This window comes from Podarcis filfolensis (genome assembly GCF_964270895.1).
Source record: "Podarcis filfolensis genome assembly, chromosome: 5".
Classification (NCBI taxonomy): domain Eukaryota; kingdom Metazoa; phylum Chordata; class Lepidosauria; order Squamata; family Lacertidae; genus Podarcis; species Podarcis filfolensis.
In genome coordinates this window covers 35170978-35188571 of record NC_139608.1, presented here as the reverse complement: position 1 = coordinate 35188571, position 17594 = coordinate 35170978, and the positions used below count along the sequence as shown (strand labels likewise).

General features: G+C 42.7%; 1 protein-coding gene across 2 annotated transcripts; it reads right to left on the bottom strand.

Annotated features, from left to right (window-relative positions):
- Positions 1 to 43: 43 nt before the first annotated feature.
- PPP1R7 (protein phosphatase 1 regulatory subunit 7) lies at positions 44 to 15709 on the bottom strand. 2 transcript variants are annotated; one of them, XM_083613888.1, is made up of 11 exons: positions 15520 to 15675; positions 12521 to 12643; positions 8208 to 8263; positions 6809 to 6874; positions 5562 to 5692; positions 4659 to 4821; positions 3211 to 3327; positions 2507 to 2611; positions 1302 to 1388; positions 306 to 515; positions 44 to 237 (listed from the first exon to the last, which is right to left on the bottom strand). In XM_083613888.1, exons 1-10 carry the CDS (start codon positions 15659 to 15661, stop codon positions 339 to 341), a joined length of 1167 nt encoding a protein of 388 aa, XP_083470014.1. In that variant the 5' UTR covers positions 15662 to 15675; the 3' UTR covers positions 44 to 237; positions 306 to 338. The 2 variants fall into 2 exon arrangements, with proteins under 2 accessions (XP_083470014.1, XP_083470013.1); XM_083613887.1 differs by having other exon boundaries at positions 44 to 515; positions 15520 to 15709.
- Positions 15710 to 17594: the final 1885 nt, after the last annotated feature.

The following is a 17594-nucleotide window of genomic DNA, read 5'->3' as shown; positions in this document are numbered from 1 at the left end:
ACTAGACTGCCCAGTAGGAACAGACACTGTCACAACCAGGAAATCTCACACATTTAAGATTTAATAATAATAATAATTATAATAATCAAAAAACAACAAGTGTGTGCATTATACGCAAGGTCTGTTATCAGTGCTCTTGGTTAGCCGTTTGCTCTTTAAGTGTCAGAGGGTTGAAGACAGAGGATGCAGTGTGGATGAAAATCCCATCTGTGACACTCTGAGAGGGAGGGAGGGAGGGAGGGAGGGAGGGAGGGAGGGAGGGAGGGAGGAAGGAAGGAAGGAAGGAAGGAAGGAAGGAAGGAAGGAAGGAAGGAAGGAGGTAAGGGACTGGAGAGGGTTCAGAACCGGACAAAGGTGGCATCAATCTGCCGGACAGATGGAAGGGCCAGCATGATTTTGCGTCGGTACTGTGGATCTTTTTGCAGTGGGTTTCGCTCCAGGTAGACTGTTTCCAAGTTCTTGGCTCCTTTCAGCTCATCCAAGTCGCTCCAGCACTCAATGAGGTTATCGTTCATCTGGGTAAAACACACACAAAAGAAAAGTGCCAGCAATTTTTGAGAGTCGGTAAAGAATAGATTCTTAATCTCAGGGTCGTGGCCCTAGATGGGCCAGGGCTTTTCCTATTAAGTCAAATGGCACAAAAGGAATCCTTGCTGCTGCAGCTCCCACATGACTGGTATAAGCTAAGGAGCAGTCCTCAGGCCCAACAAGTGGCAAGGGTGGGGACAGGAGGATGCATGCTTGTTCCTCCTTTTGACTGGATTGAGAAGCACGTGGTAGACTTAATTATTTGAGCCCAGTGCTTCCCATGCTGTGGCCCTCACACACATGCAAATTCAGTGTATGGGAATGACATCCGCTCTCCCCAAAATACAGTACAATAATTTTGTTTGAGCGCTGTATTAAAGGTGCCTTTCTGGATCCCCAATTTCTGACCGCTTGGCAGGACAGCCTGGAATTAAAGTTCTGTCACTGCAGAACTTTAGAGAGTTGGAAACTCTCTCACACCATCAGCGACTGAGTACTAGATCAGGTTATCGGGCTCTTAAGCCACCATTCTAAAAACTTAAGGACAGCCTTCTGATTCAGGCCAATGTCCCATCTAGCTCAGCTCTTCCTGTTTAGAGAGTAACCAACCAGATACATATGGGAAGCTTGCAAGCAGGACATGAGCACAACAGTACTCTGCCCTCCTATGATTCCCAGACAAACACTGCCTCTGACAGTGGAGGCCAAACGTAGCCATTGTGGCTATGCTGCTGGTCCGTAAGCACTTCTTGGTCTCCCTCTCATAGACTTACCCAAAATTCTTGGAGCTCTGTTAGATGGGTAATATTTTCAATCTTTTTGATCCTGTTGGCCGCAATGTCCAGCATTGTCAATTTATTCTGAAACAAGCATAAAGAAAACTTTAGTCTCTATTTTCATTCTTGTCTTCTTGCAAATTGTGCACCCTTGGACGAAACATTAATAGGCGTTAAGGGACATGCCATGTAGCAAAATAGCCAAAGTTCATCAACCATACATACTGCAGAATCAACTGCTCTCCCTAAGGTATAACCCTACTTGACCTTTGGCATCTAAACATCATGATTGGAAAAAATTACTGAACTGGCCAGAACTAGCAGGCCAATTTTGGACATAAACTCAATTTTTTTGGATAAATATAACGCCTCAAGAGAAAACCACAACCCACTTCCCAAAATACTACTAGTGTGCTGGAATTACCTCAATATTGCTTTATATAACCAAGTGAGGCTAAATACTCTATGCTTCTCCTTTTCCCACAGTACAAAAATTACAACCCTTTGTTCCCCTTTGGCAGAAACTCACATTCACATTGCGCATCATCCTTGCTGGTCTTCTGCTTCCTCACATTGGTTTCCCTACTTCTATCCAGTGCTGTTGCCAAAATTATTTACCTCTCTTGTAACTGACCACATTAACACCCTTTCCTAAATCCTCACACTAGCTTCCTCTTCACCACACAAGCTTCTTTTCCTTACCTTCAACCCCCTCCATGGCCTTCCTCCTTTATCTCCACACACTTATATCCAGACATATCCCTGCCTGTGGCTTATAGTCATCTATCTCCAATCACCTGCAGTAATCCGAAGGTCTCCTGGTCCCTCAAAAGACTCTGCTTACACAAACACACACACACAACTCTGTGCTCTCCTCATTGCTGTCCCGTATCCTTCAGCTGCCATTCCAGGATGTCTCTATGATGCAACTCCTTCCTTCCTCAAAACTCACCCGTTCCATGAAGTCATTAGAACAACCACCTAGTCCCAATGCTCTACTGAAATTAAGCCTATACATGTGTAACTAAAATAAATGTGTGTTCTTTCCATATTCCCCCATTTCTGTCCCCTTCCTCTGTTGCCTCCCTTGCGTCTGTGTCTAGTTTACAAGCCTCTTGGGGTAGAAACTTGACTGCTCATTCTTTGTAAAATGGCATGTACAAGGATGGCACCGAATAAATAACAATAAATAGGCAACTCACATTGTTTTCCAGCCCTTCAATGACTTCTATGCCATTATGGCTAAGGTACAGCTCCCTCAAGTTCCCCAAACTCTGCAGCCCTTCAATCTTGGTCAACCGATTGCTCTAGGGTGGTGATAAAAATGGATTAACCTGACAGAACCAGACTTTTCAGGTAAAAAAATTACATGTCTCTCTACTGAACTCACTGTATTTGCACGGCACATTTTATACAAGTCTTGGAGTCACTGTGCAGCTGCACAATATCACATGTACACCTTGGCCCATGCACATTACTTAAGAGGAAAGCATGCATAAAAATGAAACTATTAGTGACAATATCATACCAAAAATGCATTAGGAGAAATTGCTTATAAAAATCTGTACATTAATCAAAACTGTATACACAAATGTGTTTATTAGAATAAATTCACACTAAGATGCTGAAGAATTTTCATTTTTTTTCAATTGCAAATTGCTGAAGAAATGTAGAGAACTCATTTTAAGACTGGAAAATGATAAGCTGAGAGAACTGGTTGACAGTTCCTTCCTTCCACAATCTGAACTATAACTATAATTGCCTCCCTTCATTCATAGAGGTTACTGGTCTTTTTGTCATTCTAGTTTTGAAAGGTCTAAACTGCTGCAAAGTTCATATGAAGGAGAAAAGCAGACATGATAAATGAATAAATAAATAAATGGAATGGGAAGTCCAGGGCTGATACCTGTATACTAAGCACTGTTAAGTTTGTCAATGCATCCAGGTTCTGAAGCTTGGTGATTTTGTTCTTTCCCAGAAACAGGCTGTCCAGATTAGTCAACGTATCAATATTCTGAATTGCCTGCAAATTGACCGCAGTAAACATTACAATCCTTGATTCTAGCAAGCAAACCTCTTGCAACACATTCACTACTTAGTAAGACTGTAGCACAGTCAATTACCCAACATCACCCCACCCACTCCTTTATCACAAACTTGTATACTGAAGGTGGCTCATGAGATGATTCAGATCAGAAGTCTCATGCTGTATGACTGATGACTTCAACTTTGCACTGGTCAAGCAAGCTGAACTAACACAGTATCCATAGTTAAGCTGTGTGGAAATGCTGCAGAATAGTAACTTTCAGTTTCAAGTTTGAGTTCTTTGTCATTTGGACTCCCAAAGAAGCTCTGAGAAGAAATTCCTTAAGAAGGCAGAATCTTTAGGGCAGCTCACTCAGAACAAGTGGCCTACAGAATCCCATTAGCAGGATGTACCTTCTTAATTATTAAGCACCTGGGGAATCCATGTGAAGCTGGAACAATGAGATAATTCCACCTGGCAGAATATTCAGGGGTGGAGACAGGGTCAGCATTGTCAATAAAAGAAATAAAAAGTATCTTATGTTTAAAAGTATTTTTCAAAACAAGTGATTACATGAAGGGATTGGAAGAGAGAATGCTGACTATCCAATATAAATAGTTATTAGTCATATTATTTCACTGATGTTTGATTATGTACTGGAACAGAGAATATTCTGCTTATTTGTGTCTCAAAATTTCATTTCATCTTCTAGCTTGAGTTGCCGCTTTCACATAACTAGTTCCACTCAACTTCTTGTTGCTTATCAGCTGTTTACCCTACTTTCATTATCTTTTTTTTTTTTTGGAGGGGGGGTTGTTTCCTAAAATCATAGTTTCTTAATGTACTATCTGATCTTGCCAAGTCTACAGTTTGGCTTTCTTCCACCTTCAAATCTATGCTGTCAGTAGTATACAGTTACAAGCCTTTGTTCCTCCAGTACTTTTCAAAGTTTGGGTCCCCTTATGTAACAACCTGAAGTTGTCTTTCTGTGTGCTGTTTGAAAGCACCATGTGCCAACCACAATCAACACTGTAATGAGTTTCCCTCTTGCATTTTAAAATGTTTTTCTTGAGTTAGGGTTAGGGTTCTCAGAAGGGGGAGCAACACCCTTTTTAATAGAAATCAGGGAGGTAGCCAAGGAAAGCATTTGGAAGCCAAATGGACACTTCTTCCATGCTTCTTAAGTCTCCCTCTGGAAGTCACTGTTGCAGTCAGCAGCAGCACATTTGCAACCTGAAAGTTTTTACTTCTCCCCACTCCTGTCTGATATGACTGATTTCTCAGCTATACCAATGACGGATCCTTACAGACCACCATCAAATACCTACCCTGATTCGATTAGATCCCAGCTCTAACATCTGTAATTGATGTAAGCTGCTTAGGTTCTCAATTTTGCTGATTTTATTGTTCACAAGAAAGAGTTTCTTTAACTGAGTGAGCTGGTCCAGCCCCTCGATGTGCCGTATAATGTTAAACGAAATATCCAGGACCCTAAACAGGAAACAAAGGAAAATACTTTAAAATGTAGATATCTTCTAAGGCATAGCATCCCAATCTTGCTCCAAAGAGCTCATAGTGCTATATATGTAGCTGGTTCCTATTTTACTTTCACAATGACTCAGAAGTGGGGTATGATGAGAGAGTATGGGACTGGCCCAAGCTTCATGGCTCACTGGAGGTTTGAACTTGGATTCCCCCAGTCTAAATCTGTAACTTCACTCTTTACACCAAGGGCGGCGGGAATCTGTGGCCCTCCATATGTTGTTGGACTCCAACGACCATCACCTCCACCAGCAGAATGGCATGATGGGGATTGCAGTCCAGCAACAGATTGAGGAAATCAAAGAGCTTTGTATATACTGGCTGAAAGAAGCTTCTGCAGGTGGGATGATAGCTTGTAGTCTCTCTTTATATGAACAACAAATTTGGCCACGCAACCAAAAACCATGTTTTGTACTAAGTATAGTTAGGCACAATGTCTGAATTAACAATGGAATGGTGTCTGCATGAAGCCATTGTCTTACATAGCCATGCAAGCTACAATAAGATCTATGATCCAGGAAAAGAAGCATGTTACAACGAGGATAGCCATTCTGAGAGAGGGAGACAAACATGGGAGCATCTCTCACTAATATTGAAATTTCCTGGATTCCAGTCCATTTCCAAGACAATTCAAAGTGCTGGCAATTACCTTTAAAGCCTTTAAAGCCCTATATAGCCTAGGTACTCACTCAAGTTCTGTCAGGGCCTCCAAGTTCTCAATCTTTCGAATCTGATTGTCATAGAGATCCAGTTCTCTGAGGCTTTGCAACTGTTCCAGATTCTCAATGCACTTAATCAAGTTCTGACGGAGACAAAGAGTCTGATGTGTAGAGAGAAGATAAACAAAGGATGTAAAAATAATAACGCACAAGTCTCACTCCCAACAGATGCACTTAATACGGTGTATGAAACAGCTTTGAAAATAAGTTCTCTGCAGGTGGATGCTGCCCTCACTCAAATTATTTGTTCTTCTCCTGCTCCTCCACCAATTCTTAATATCTCCACCCATTCCCCACCAGATGAAGACTGCTGCAGTGGCCAAAAAGGGTTACTGTGCATTTTCACTGGGGCGGGGGGGGGGGGACACGTTGTTGCCAATCCTGGCAGTCTTTGGGCTAGAAGAAAATGGAATTTCATCTATAGCATACCACTGCACAGCCCACCTAAGGAGATAGTGAATCAAACTAAGTGGTACAAATTACTGGATCTTCCAATGTCCTTTATAAAGCCTAAAAACAACTGTGCTCAGGTCAATGAGGCTTGCACTCATGCCACTTTCCAGCTTAAAATTGCCCTTGAAGTGGATATTAGCCCTACTTGGGAAATATTACAAGTATCTGTATTGTGTCTACCTTTTCTCATGGTGAAACTATTAGTAGCTCTGTGTGCGCATGAGAATTTGAATTGGAGGAAATGCTTAGGGTATGGTGAAGGAATGAACATTCTTGCACCCAAGCACTGCTCATTCACTCACTGTTAATTCACTCAGTGGCTGATTTCAAATTTGCTTTTTAAAGAGTTTGGGAGATCCAGTCATGGTCCTCCTCCACATGCAGCTGCTGGGTGACCTTGGGCTAGTCACACTTCTTTGAAGTCTCTCAGCCCCACTCACCTCACAGAGTGTTTGTTGTGGGGGAGGAAGGGAAAGAATGTTAGCCCCTTTGAGACTCCTTCAGGTAGTGATAAAGCGGGATATCAAATCCAAACTCTTCTTCTTCTTCTTCATATGTAATTTGACCCACAGTGGAATGCTACTAGTGTACTTCTGGGTACCCTCTGCTTCCCTCTTCTCAAATGCAGCCTTTATTCCATTATGCTGCATCCCTCTAGCTAGAGAAATATAGCAAAGTACTTTGGCTGCCACGCATACTCTCAGTTACGCAACCATGGCAGAGCCATATCAGCTCAACTAGAGAGGGCTCCTTAAGAGTCTCACCTTCACTTTCTTGAGCACCTCAAACCCTTCAATCTTGCCAATTCGGAAGTGATTCAGATCAACATCCTGAAAGGCAATAAAAAGCCACAAGCCGTCTTAGTATTCACACAAAGGTTTATTTCAACATTACTTCTAAAGTAGCATGAAGGTAGATTGTAGGCCTATAGCATGCGGGTTGCAAGGGTGGGTGATATCATCACAGTGTGCAGAAAAGCTGGCCTTTGTTAACTAGATGGAAACCCTCAAAGCCCAAGGGCCTTCTGCTTAGAGAGAAACAAATCAGCACAATTGCTGTGCAGGACTCACATCTCTTTCCTAAAAGAAGGGGCTCTGTGCTGAATATATTACATCTTTTTCAGCAATCAGAAACACAAGGATTTGGCCCTATTTTTCTTCTGCGGCACAAGCCCAGCTCCTCAACTTTGCAATGAAAAGTCAAATGTACACAGTGATGTCAATGCTAGTTCAGATGTCAGGCTAAATCCCTCCCCATGCATCAGCCAAGCAAGTTGGCTGCCCCCTCCCCTTTTTAAAAAGCACATGTACATTTATGTAAATATGTAAACAAATGTACATTTGTCAACACACAAAGCCACCCAATTCTTCCTTCTGGTTACATTACTACCATAGTACAGTGGTTCCTCGGTTCTTGAACAAAATCCATTCCGGAAGCCCATTCGGCTTCTGAAACATTCGAAAACTGAGGCGCAGCTTCCCATTGGTTGCAAGAGCTTCTTGCCCTTGGCGGAAGCCGCATCGCACATTTGGGGTCTGAAAAACGTTTGAAAATGGAAGCATTTACTTCCAGGTTTTCGGTGTTCGAGAACTGAAACGTATCACAACCGAGGCATTCAGGATTGAATGAAATGAAAATCCTGTGGGGAAAGTGTTAGTTACATGCTTTGCAACTATATGCTTATAAATACACCATGTGTGCCACTTGCTTTTGCATTTTGGGGAATGAGACACACAGAGCAGACAGCTAATTCCTTTTTATAGTCTTCTCTAGGGAAAGTGGAGCCCTTTGACATGCTGTCTAATCAAAAGTTTTCCACCATACCAACGAATCTGAAAACAGCTTGACAGTGCAGATCTTCAAAGACAAAAAGGAGAACGGCAGATGCCTCTACCCCTTTTTGTATCAACTTTCCATCAGCAAAGTATCTTGTTGCCTTTGAAGCTCTCTTCCCCAATTTCTCTGCTGTTGTGATCCAGCTCTTCTCATACCAAGTACCTGTCCACCATTGCGCTAGATCTCAGCACAGAAACAATATATACATTTTAAAGGGGGGAAATCTGTTAACTCTTGAAAAGAAATTCTTGATCACACAGGCTTCAGAGTTCTTCCTCGGTGGGCCCTTCCCATGTATTGCTACAATGGAAATTAAATCTATATTACCTCTGCTTCCGGATCCAGGCTAATCGTCTCCATATCCACCGGCGTCTCGGCTTCAGCTGCAATAGAACAAATGCACTCTGCTTAAACCCCATGCTGCTCATCAACTGAACTCAAGATTGCAATGTCAGCTCTCCCATAGGAGAAAGAATGCCTTCAAAAGAGAGAGGGAACACCTAACGTATTCAGAGTGGATTAGGCCTCCTAACCTGGTGGTCACGTTGCCAATAAGAAGTGTGATATACACTGAAGGAAGCAATACTGATGAACCCTTTAAAAAAAAAAGTACATTTACAACATTGCACTAACAGAAGTTGTGCTTCAGTGGCTAAAGGAGGAAAGTCATAGCCGGCAAAGTGGCTAACTGTACAAACTATATAACTGTTACCAGAAATGTTAGATTAGTCATCAGCCATCTTTGCAGCCTGCTCCCTTTGGGTAACATGGCACAGCTCTTGGAATGGAAGAAACAAAAATCACAAGGATTATCTGGTGGCAGAACACCAATTTCTTGGTCTAGTCACCTGAAGAACTACAGCCACATTCTTCATGATTAAAGTCAGCCAGATACATTTGCAAGCTATATTATTAGGTCTCACTTTTTTCATTAGAGTACACTGGGAACCTGGTATTACCAGCTGTTTGAAGAAACTGTTTTGCTGCTTTGATTCCCCCCCCCCTTCAAAACCCAACCTCATTCCTAAATGCAATTCTCACTCTGTATGCATGAGTGGAGGTGGACTTCAGAGATTTGTGCTGAATAATTCATGCAAGCTTTCCATTTGGCAGGTGGGTGGATTTTCTCCTTCACGTAATGTTCAGCAACATAAGCCCTCTTCAGGCGTTCAAGCCTCAACACAATGAGCAGGAACAAGCAGGGGGAAAAAGGAACTCCAGGTGTATAGCAATTTCCATCAAGTTCACCAGCCACTATAGTAAACAGAAGCCGGTATTGTGATTCAAGTACTTGGTGGAAATTGTTATATAAAACATGTTCCCAATGAAGGACGTTTCCAAAATGTGGCAGCCAAGCAACTGAAGTTTCTTTCTCTTTATTTCAAAACAAAGTTTGTCAGCAGTGCTTTTATTGGTTTTGCGGCCTGTTTTTGCTTTGGGAGAAGAGTCCAGGGGCTCCAATCTCCTCTGTCACACCCCCAGTTTCACCACCTTTCAAGCATGGAAGGGCAAACATTGACAGTGGGGAGCTAACTGTACTTGTGCAGGCTCTCCAAGCAATTTACAACCTTGAAATGTCAAGGTTCTTAGTTGTGCACAGAACCTGCACAAGTAAAGGGAGCTTCCTACTATAGATGTTGCTTTCCCAACATGTGGCAGGAGAAGCAAGCAGGGATGCAATGGAAGGGACAGGACTAACAGGCTCATGGCAATCTCCCCCTCAGACAATGACAAACTTGTGAACAAATAATGACCCAGGAAGGCTACAGAAGCCATTTATTCTAGCACACAGGATTTGCTGACACCCACCGAACCGTTCGCTACCCTCCCCTCTTGAGCTGGTCTCCTGATCTCATAAACAACTCTGCCAGTTCCCCCTTGCTCTATCTCAGACGAGGGGAATCTTTAGCTCCCCAGATTTTGCTGAACTGCAACTTCCACCATCCCATTGGCCCCATTGGGGCTGAAGGGAGTTGTAGTTCGGCCAAAGGTGCCCCGCACCTGCTCTCTCATGTGCAAAGCCACCCTCTCTCCTCCAAATCCTTTTCTGCAAGCTTCCGCTCTCAAATCATCAGCTACAGGAAGCAAGAAGGGCCAATGGAAAGAAAGGTGTGGGGAAAACAACTGGATGCTCTTGCCTATTTACTCTGCTACAGTCGACTTTTATGCACCCAAATTCCACACACATTCCCACCACCTGATAAGCACTGGATGGCTGATATGAACTGGATTTAACTAAATAGTTGTGCTAGCGGGAGCCAGCATGACAAATCCTGCTTACCTACCCCCTCCAAAAAAACAGCTCTGGGGTGTGTGTGTGTGTGTGTAAGGTTGGGAGAACCCCAAAAGCAGTGTGTAGGGGAAGGAGAGGGGCATGTTCACACCGTCAAGTAGAAATGCTTGTGCTGACAGAATGATCACAATAGCACTGAATTCATCTCAGTATATTTCATTCATGGACAAATACAGATAGCAATCCGATTAAATAATAGTTGCCTAAACCACCAATGTTCTGAAATCCAGTAAAGCAAGAATTCTTGCATTTGAGGGATGAGCAGCGTGCAGCTCCAACACTAGTCTACAAGCCAGCAGAAGAGACACTTTGCTGTGAAAATGTCATCATTCAGTTAATACTGAAACAAATGCAAGCAACCACCTGCCCACCTCGCTTATTATTAATTTAGCACATATTCATGATCAAAGCGGTTGTCACAATCTGTTGGGAAGTCAGCTGACATTTTTGCCACCATGTGGTTGAGGCTGAAAGCAAATTCCCTCTGAGCGCACCACAGGGACGTAGGCAAAGTACAATAAAGGAGCTCAAAATTGTCAGAATGCCAAAACTGCACATGTGCAGGAGATGAAATACAGGCTGCAAGTCCTCAGCCCAAAACAAACTGGGCTGAAAGAAGCAGGCTGCCGTGCCACCCCAAATGCTGGATATCTCTTTAGCATACATGGGCTCCTTATGTAGTGTTACCTAACACAATCCAGCTTTATAACCCCTTCAAGGTGGGTAACTATAATTTGGTATGACTTGAGGCCACTGCAGGAATATGCCTCTATATTGAAAGGTGTGCATTCATACAAAAATATCCACATTTTCTTTGTGGATATGTGTGTGCTATAACTAATAAAAATGCTATTAGGATTGGCAAGAAGGTGTATGACATTTTATAAACTTGCATGGGATGAAGAAGAAACATTCTGTTTTCCATTCAGTAGCAGATTAAGAAAAGGTGTATGCGACAAATAGATATTTTTACCCATGCTTATGCTTTGGATTCAGACAGACCACAGTGGGTTTAATTTCCAGCATGTTCTTATATGACTCTGCAGGTTATCCAAATGTAGCAAGGTGAAGCAAGCAGGGAAGCTGTCCATCTCTGCCTTGGATGACAGAGGACTTTTAATAAATGCTCCAGTCTGACTTTGCCTGGAAAAGCCCCAAATTAAACTTCACTGAAAAAGGAGCATATTATTACACCCGAGTAGCTTATTCTTGGACTTCCAAGTCAAAACAGAATGCCAGCAGAAAGTTCTAAAACATATTATGGGTACTACACTGAATCAGAAGGAAGAGGTTGGATTAGAACAAGAACAGCTTGGATGAGTGAAACAGCCAAGACAGTTTCTCCAAAAGTTTGAACTCTAACCCAGCATTAAAGTAGGAGCTCTCAAATCAAGCCAAATACAAACAATTTTTCTGCAAAGTAAGAATTTCATTGCTGGCCAAAATTGATTGCTGGCCAATATTAGATTTCACAATAAAAATGTTACGGTAGCCTAAATACAAGAAAAGGTACTAAGCTTAAAGTATTAACCATAAACATCTTTTGTTTTGTTTAAAAAACTGAAGATTAAAAAAATTAGAGGAGACTTAATTGCTGTTCATTGGACACAGGCATGCCCAAACACCACTGTTTGCCTCTAAAAGATGGCATGCTCAAACATGTATTCCTGTAAGACTTTGAGGGGGAAAATTACTGACCAGACCCATTAGAGGTCATAAGCTCAAACTTCACTTTCAACAATTGTCAATCCTCTTGTGTTCAGCTCTTTTGAACCATGTACACCCTCTGCTAGGCAAGGAACTAACCAGCCACTTCTCATTACAAAGAGGCCAATGTGGATGCTATATGGAATGACAAAGACAGAAACAAAAATAAAAAATCTTGCTCATAGAAACTGAACAGCTATATTCTACAACAGCCCAGAACATCTTAATTTATATCTATTAAAGTGCATTAAGTTTTTAGTATATCAAAGAACAGCAGCAGCACACTATCAGAAAATGAGTAACAATGCGGTCCAAAACATACAAAAGCATTACTGGAGGCGGAGATACAGTGCAGTATAAAAATTGCACCCCAAAGCCTGCAAGTATAGAACACTTTAATAAGGGGTGGAAGGGATGGTTAACCTATGGCCCTCTGTATGTTGGTGGACTCAAGCTCCTATATGTCCCAGTCAGCATGGCCAGTAGTCAGGGATGATGGGAATGCTTGTTCAACATTTAGAGAGTACCATGCTAGCTACTCCTGCTTTAACTCATCTCCTAAAGCTTTAAAGTGATGGGTTATGATATGTCTTCAAGTGTATACCAGCATATGATCTCTCTTTCTTGAATAACAGTTTACCTGTTGAATTCTCGCCATTCTGTTCATCCCTCAAACTCTGCTGACTGAGGTCTGTTACTATGCAAACCGTTTGCTTCTTCCCTTCATCATCTCCCGACTCTTCAGACTCAATCCTCCTGTCAACTGTGTAAAAGAAACACTCTGTAATTAAGTTTTATTTCTGGAAGGAAGCAAACAATGACACACATATAAACTACTAATAGTATTAAAGCAGGTGTGGGGAACCTGTGACCATCTTGCAGATGATAGACTCCAACTCCCATCAGACCCAGCCAGCATGACCAATGGTTAGGGATGATGGGAGTTGTAGTCCAACAACATCTGGAGGGGCACAGGTAACCTCTCCACTCCTGCTATTGGAATTTCTATATTTGCAACATAAGAGAAGGGCAGCCTGCTCCTATGCATGCTTACTCACAAGTATGCCCAACTGAGTTCATCTGTTTCCAGAGAAATAGCCATGATTCTTTGTTGATTTTGCTGCAATAGACTAATATTTCATTATGGCATATAAGCTTTCAGTGATTAAAGTAGTCTTGTCCAAAAAGCAATTTATGTCACAATAAAATTGGTTAGGCTTTAAGTTGCCACAAGACTTGAGTGTAACAGGACTCACCCACAGGTATTATGCAGAGATGTCTATAGCCTTAAAATAGGATTCAAAGAACAACATCGCTAGTTGGAATGCTCAATGCTACCACAAGCTACTAGCTAACTGGCATATTCACGCAGTGTCCAGCTAAAAGTAAGACATGACTTGTAATTGTTCTCTATGGATCCAAGTGGGGAGCATAGAACTATCATGTGTGTTTAGCTTACATGATCTTTGTTTTTATAAATTACTACATTAGCCCAAACAAGGATTCCTCTTCTCCAAGCTTCCTGGAAGAAACCTTATTACCAGATGCCCAAGGACTGTTCTATGGCAACTCAGTGAGAAGGAAAGAGCACCCTGCCAAGATTTTTGTACATTTTTCTCCACCTAGTCTGCAGGTATAGATTATAATTACTTCATGTAACACATGGCATAGAAATCTTTCCAAGACACCACCACAGACTTCAGGACTGCTTCAGATGTTATGAATTTCCTGCACATACTATGTATGTGAGAAAAAGAGGACCAACCACACACAGATCGCCATGTGTGATCACTGCATACACATCTAGTTTGCCATATGTATCCAACATCACAAAGTCTAAACAGATGTTAAAGAAAAACAGTAGCTGTACAGAATCTGACAAAGTAACCTAAGTATATCAAGCCTACATGGAGCTTACTTTAAAATCACCTGCTTAGGGACCAAGATGACTCATTTTTAAAATTTCTGTGCTTAATCTATATCATAGATTTGATTACAGGAGGGAACTGGTACAGCAGGTATGGGCAAAAGGCATATCTGTATCTACTAGTAGATCACAGGATGATTTGCAGAGTTCCAATTGTTAAATAAGAGAAAAAACAAAAGAACCCTGCCCCAAACAAAATAAAATATTGGGCTGCTAAAATGAAGAAAGCTAACCAGAAGTGAACTTTTGTGTTAAATAACTGTGAGCTCAGTTCAGTTCTGGTACAGTACTGAAAACAAATCCTTAGGTTCAGAATGTGTTCAGAGACACCCTTTAATTATAACTGTACATCATTTGCACTTGCTTCTTGTCAGCAGATTTTGGGGTTCTAGTAAAAAACAACAGATCGAACAAGCGTGAACTTTGCCACCCCTAGAGTAGAGCCTGCCCTAGGATGTTTTTGATTCAAATGTCAGATTAGCTTGCATCATAAACTTACTCTTTTCCCTATTTTTTGGCACATCACTCTGTCAGTCTTAATTTTGCACCTGTAATACAGGCATAATATTCACCTACCATATAGAGTTGCTGTAAGGATTACTGAAACAGTGCATGTGAAGAAATTTCAGCTCTTAATATTTTTTGCTCTCTGCAGAATAGAATTAGTAATGACTGGGGAAAGTACTAAGATGCTAGGATGACTATTCCTACTGTTCTTCAACAGAACACACATAGAGAGGGTCAATAGCAGTGCTCTTTTGCACTACTGATGGAGCACCCATTGTGTTTTGTTTTCCTGGTCTCATGCCTTAATATGGTTACTGGCCTTTGGGATTAAAAGCCCCAGAGTAATATTTTTTCATAATTCATAACCCATCGTTCTTAAATACTAACAAAACCAGCAATTCCTCCTCAAAGGTCCAAGAACAGAGTTCTCCTAAATAATTTTCCTGTCCCCACAAAAAGCAGTCACACATTATTGTTCACAGTACAAGAGAGTCATACATATTAAAATTTCAATTCCTACACTACCATACAGAACACCTCAATGCACTATTTTCCAAGGTAAAGTAAAGCACTGAAGGGAGGCAAGAGGCAGCATGTGAAGCAACTAATGGGGTCCTAAAGAATATCAAAGATCCCTCTGTGTGTCAGTTTAAACTGCGGACACCAAGGATTCCAGTGACCACTTAGTGGTACCGCTTAATCTGGCGGGAGGGTTATCAGATACCTCTTCTTCGAAAAGATGTCACCCATTTAAAATTATATTAGCAGTGTCAGGAGGGATATATTTTGTAGATCACGCAAACAGCGTAACAGAAGTCAGACACCCAAGTGTTTTTTTTTGGGGGGGGGAATTGGGGGTGGGGGAGAGAGACCCAACAAGCTGCATGCAGAACATGCACTGGATATGGATATAGATTCGGGGAGGTTCTTACAGTTCCCCCCCCCCCCCGCCTCTGCTTTGCATACACCCCCCGTTTCCCCTGCCCAATACCATTATTCCACCATGCTTCCTCCCAATGCCCCCCCTCTGCACCCATAAGTAGGTTCCCCGCCAACACACGGTGAGCCTCCTCCACAGCGCCCACCTCCCGCAAAACGCAGACGCCCAACGGCTCCTGAACCGCAGCCTCCCCGCAACGGCCGAAGCCAACCTCGCCCGCCCCAACCCAGATTCGGACCCCGCGCGCTACGGCCCGGCCTCTCACCCTCCATCATCTCTTGCGCGCCCTCCCCGCTCTCCGTCTCAGCTACCGTCGTCGCCATAACGCTTTCCACCCCCTCCCCCTTCCGGCATCGGGCGCAGCGCTCGGGACAGCCAATGGGCAGCTCGATCGGAACCGCCTGCATCCAATCACAGGGCCGGCTTCGCCGCAGCGGCTCCCAGGGGGGGTTTTGCGCCTGCGCCTGGACCCGCGGCCTTCTGGGAAATGTAGTTCTCCTTTAGGAGACTCGGCGGCGAGCCAAGGAAATACGGGTGGAACAATCTCAGGGGGGTTGGATGGGCAGCGGACGTCCCCCGCGGTGCTTGTCGGTCAGCTGTAGGGACGCGCTGTCATGGTCGCCCCTGGATTGGGATGTGAAGGCTGGCTGTCTCCATGCCAGCAATTCGGATAACAAAAAAATAAGAATTTTGGGGGGATGGGGAATGGGGGAAATAAGGGTGGCTGAAGGGAAAGGGCTAAACTACATTTTCCCTGCCGTTCGCCCATCCCCGGAGATCTTGGGAGGAGGTGCTTGCACTTCCTGTGTTGGATAACTGGGTTTTGGTGGCTGATCTTAGTGTGCGGTCTATGGGCTCATCTGTTTTTCTTCAGCTTTCATTGCAATGTTGTGCTGTTTACTCTCCCCGCCACAAGTTTGCCAAATATATCAAATGCATATAACTATGGATATGCATACACAAGTAGACCCCTGCTGGATCAAAGGAATATGTGTAGACCAGGGTCGGCTCTACCATGAGGCAGAGTGTAGCAGCTGCCTCACACAGCAAATTCCGAAGGGTGGAAAGTGGCCAGAAAGGTGTGCCCTGCAGCAACTAAGCTAGCTTGCTGCTCCAGCATGGCTGGAGCACCAATGAGGTGACCTGAGGCAACCCATCTTGGGATGCTCCGTCCACCCTATTGGGGTGGGGGCAGGGAAGTGTAGGTGACATGTCTTGCCACAGGCCTCAAAAGGTATTGGGAAGGCCCTGAAAGAGACCAACATGCTGCTTTCAGGAAACCCACAGCAAGGTGTATATTAGTGTTACTGTTCTATATTTTTTACAATTCATTTGTTTTAATATTTAATAATAATAATAATAATAATAATAATAATAATAATAATAATACGACGTTATTTATACCGCGCCCATCTGGCTGGGTTTCCCAGCCACTATCTGTGAAGGTGGTTTACAACAGTAACCAAACAATCCAATAACCCTTGCTGTTGGCCCCGTTCCAGCAACTGGTATTCAGTGGTACACTGGCTCTGTATATGGAGATTCTGTTAGATATAATGCCCAAATGACCATGTTGAGAGACTAATTCTCTGTTAGTTTTTATAAGCCATCTCTTTTATAAGCCATCCAAGTTCATAGCATTTGTGGCAGTGAATTCCATTAATTAATGGCTTGTTATGTGGAGCTTTCTTTTGTAATGAGCCACAGTTGTTTAAATATTTCTTATATCTGTTAGATACTTTTCTCGCAGAGTGACCCAAGGCATCTTACATTAAAAAAAAAAAATCAAAATCAATCAAAATCTAAAAACACAGCAAAACAGATTATTATTATCTAGTGTATTAATATCCCAAATTGGGATTCAGTATCACCACCTGAATTTGCCCCTCCAAGGAGTGGAGCCATTGTAAAATAGTGCCCCCAAATTCCACCCCAAGATCTGCTGAGAGGCCCAACAGTGTCAGTCTGCATTTTTAGTACAAAAAGTATTGATCTGATGTGTAGAGATATTTCCTATTCTGATTAATTCAAGAGGGTTCTGGAAGCTTTTCTGTGTGAAAGAAACAAGCAGAAGGTTCATGATGTTTGCGTTATTCCTTCAGAGAAGCTGAGTACAGCTGGCTTAAACTTGGTCTGTTATCTCTTTCAGTCAAGGTCATGCTGACTATAATAAGCCAGAAGGAGCCAGGGTTTCACTTTATCTTTCTATCTCTCTTCTGGTGTGGTGTTCTGTATATTGTTAAGCTTTAGCCTTATTATAAGTTATTTTAAGTTTAAGTTAAGTCTACTGCAACTGGATTTTTTATGGGCAGTGGCAATCCTAAATGTATTGGATTTGTG

Bases quoted from the DNA above. Each gene is read 5' to 3' on its own strand.
- PPP1R7 (XM_083613887.1), bottom strand. From the start codon at position 15,661: ATGCAGGCGGTTCCGATCGAGCTGCCCATTGGCTGTCCCGAGCGCTGC. The intron at 12,644-15,519 runs GTGAGAGGCCGG...TCTTTTACACAG, and splicing joins CGCGCAAGAGATGATGGAGG to TTGACAGGAGGATTGAGTCT. The intron at 5,693-6,808 runs GTGAGACTCTTA...TCTACACATCAG, and splicing joins AGGTGCTCAAGAAAGTGAAG to ACTCTTTGTCTCCGTCAGAA.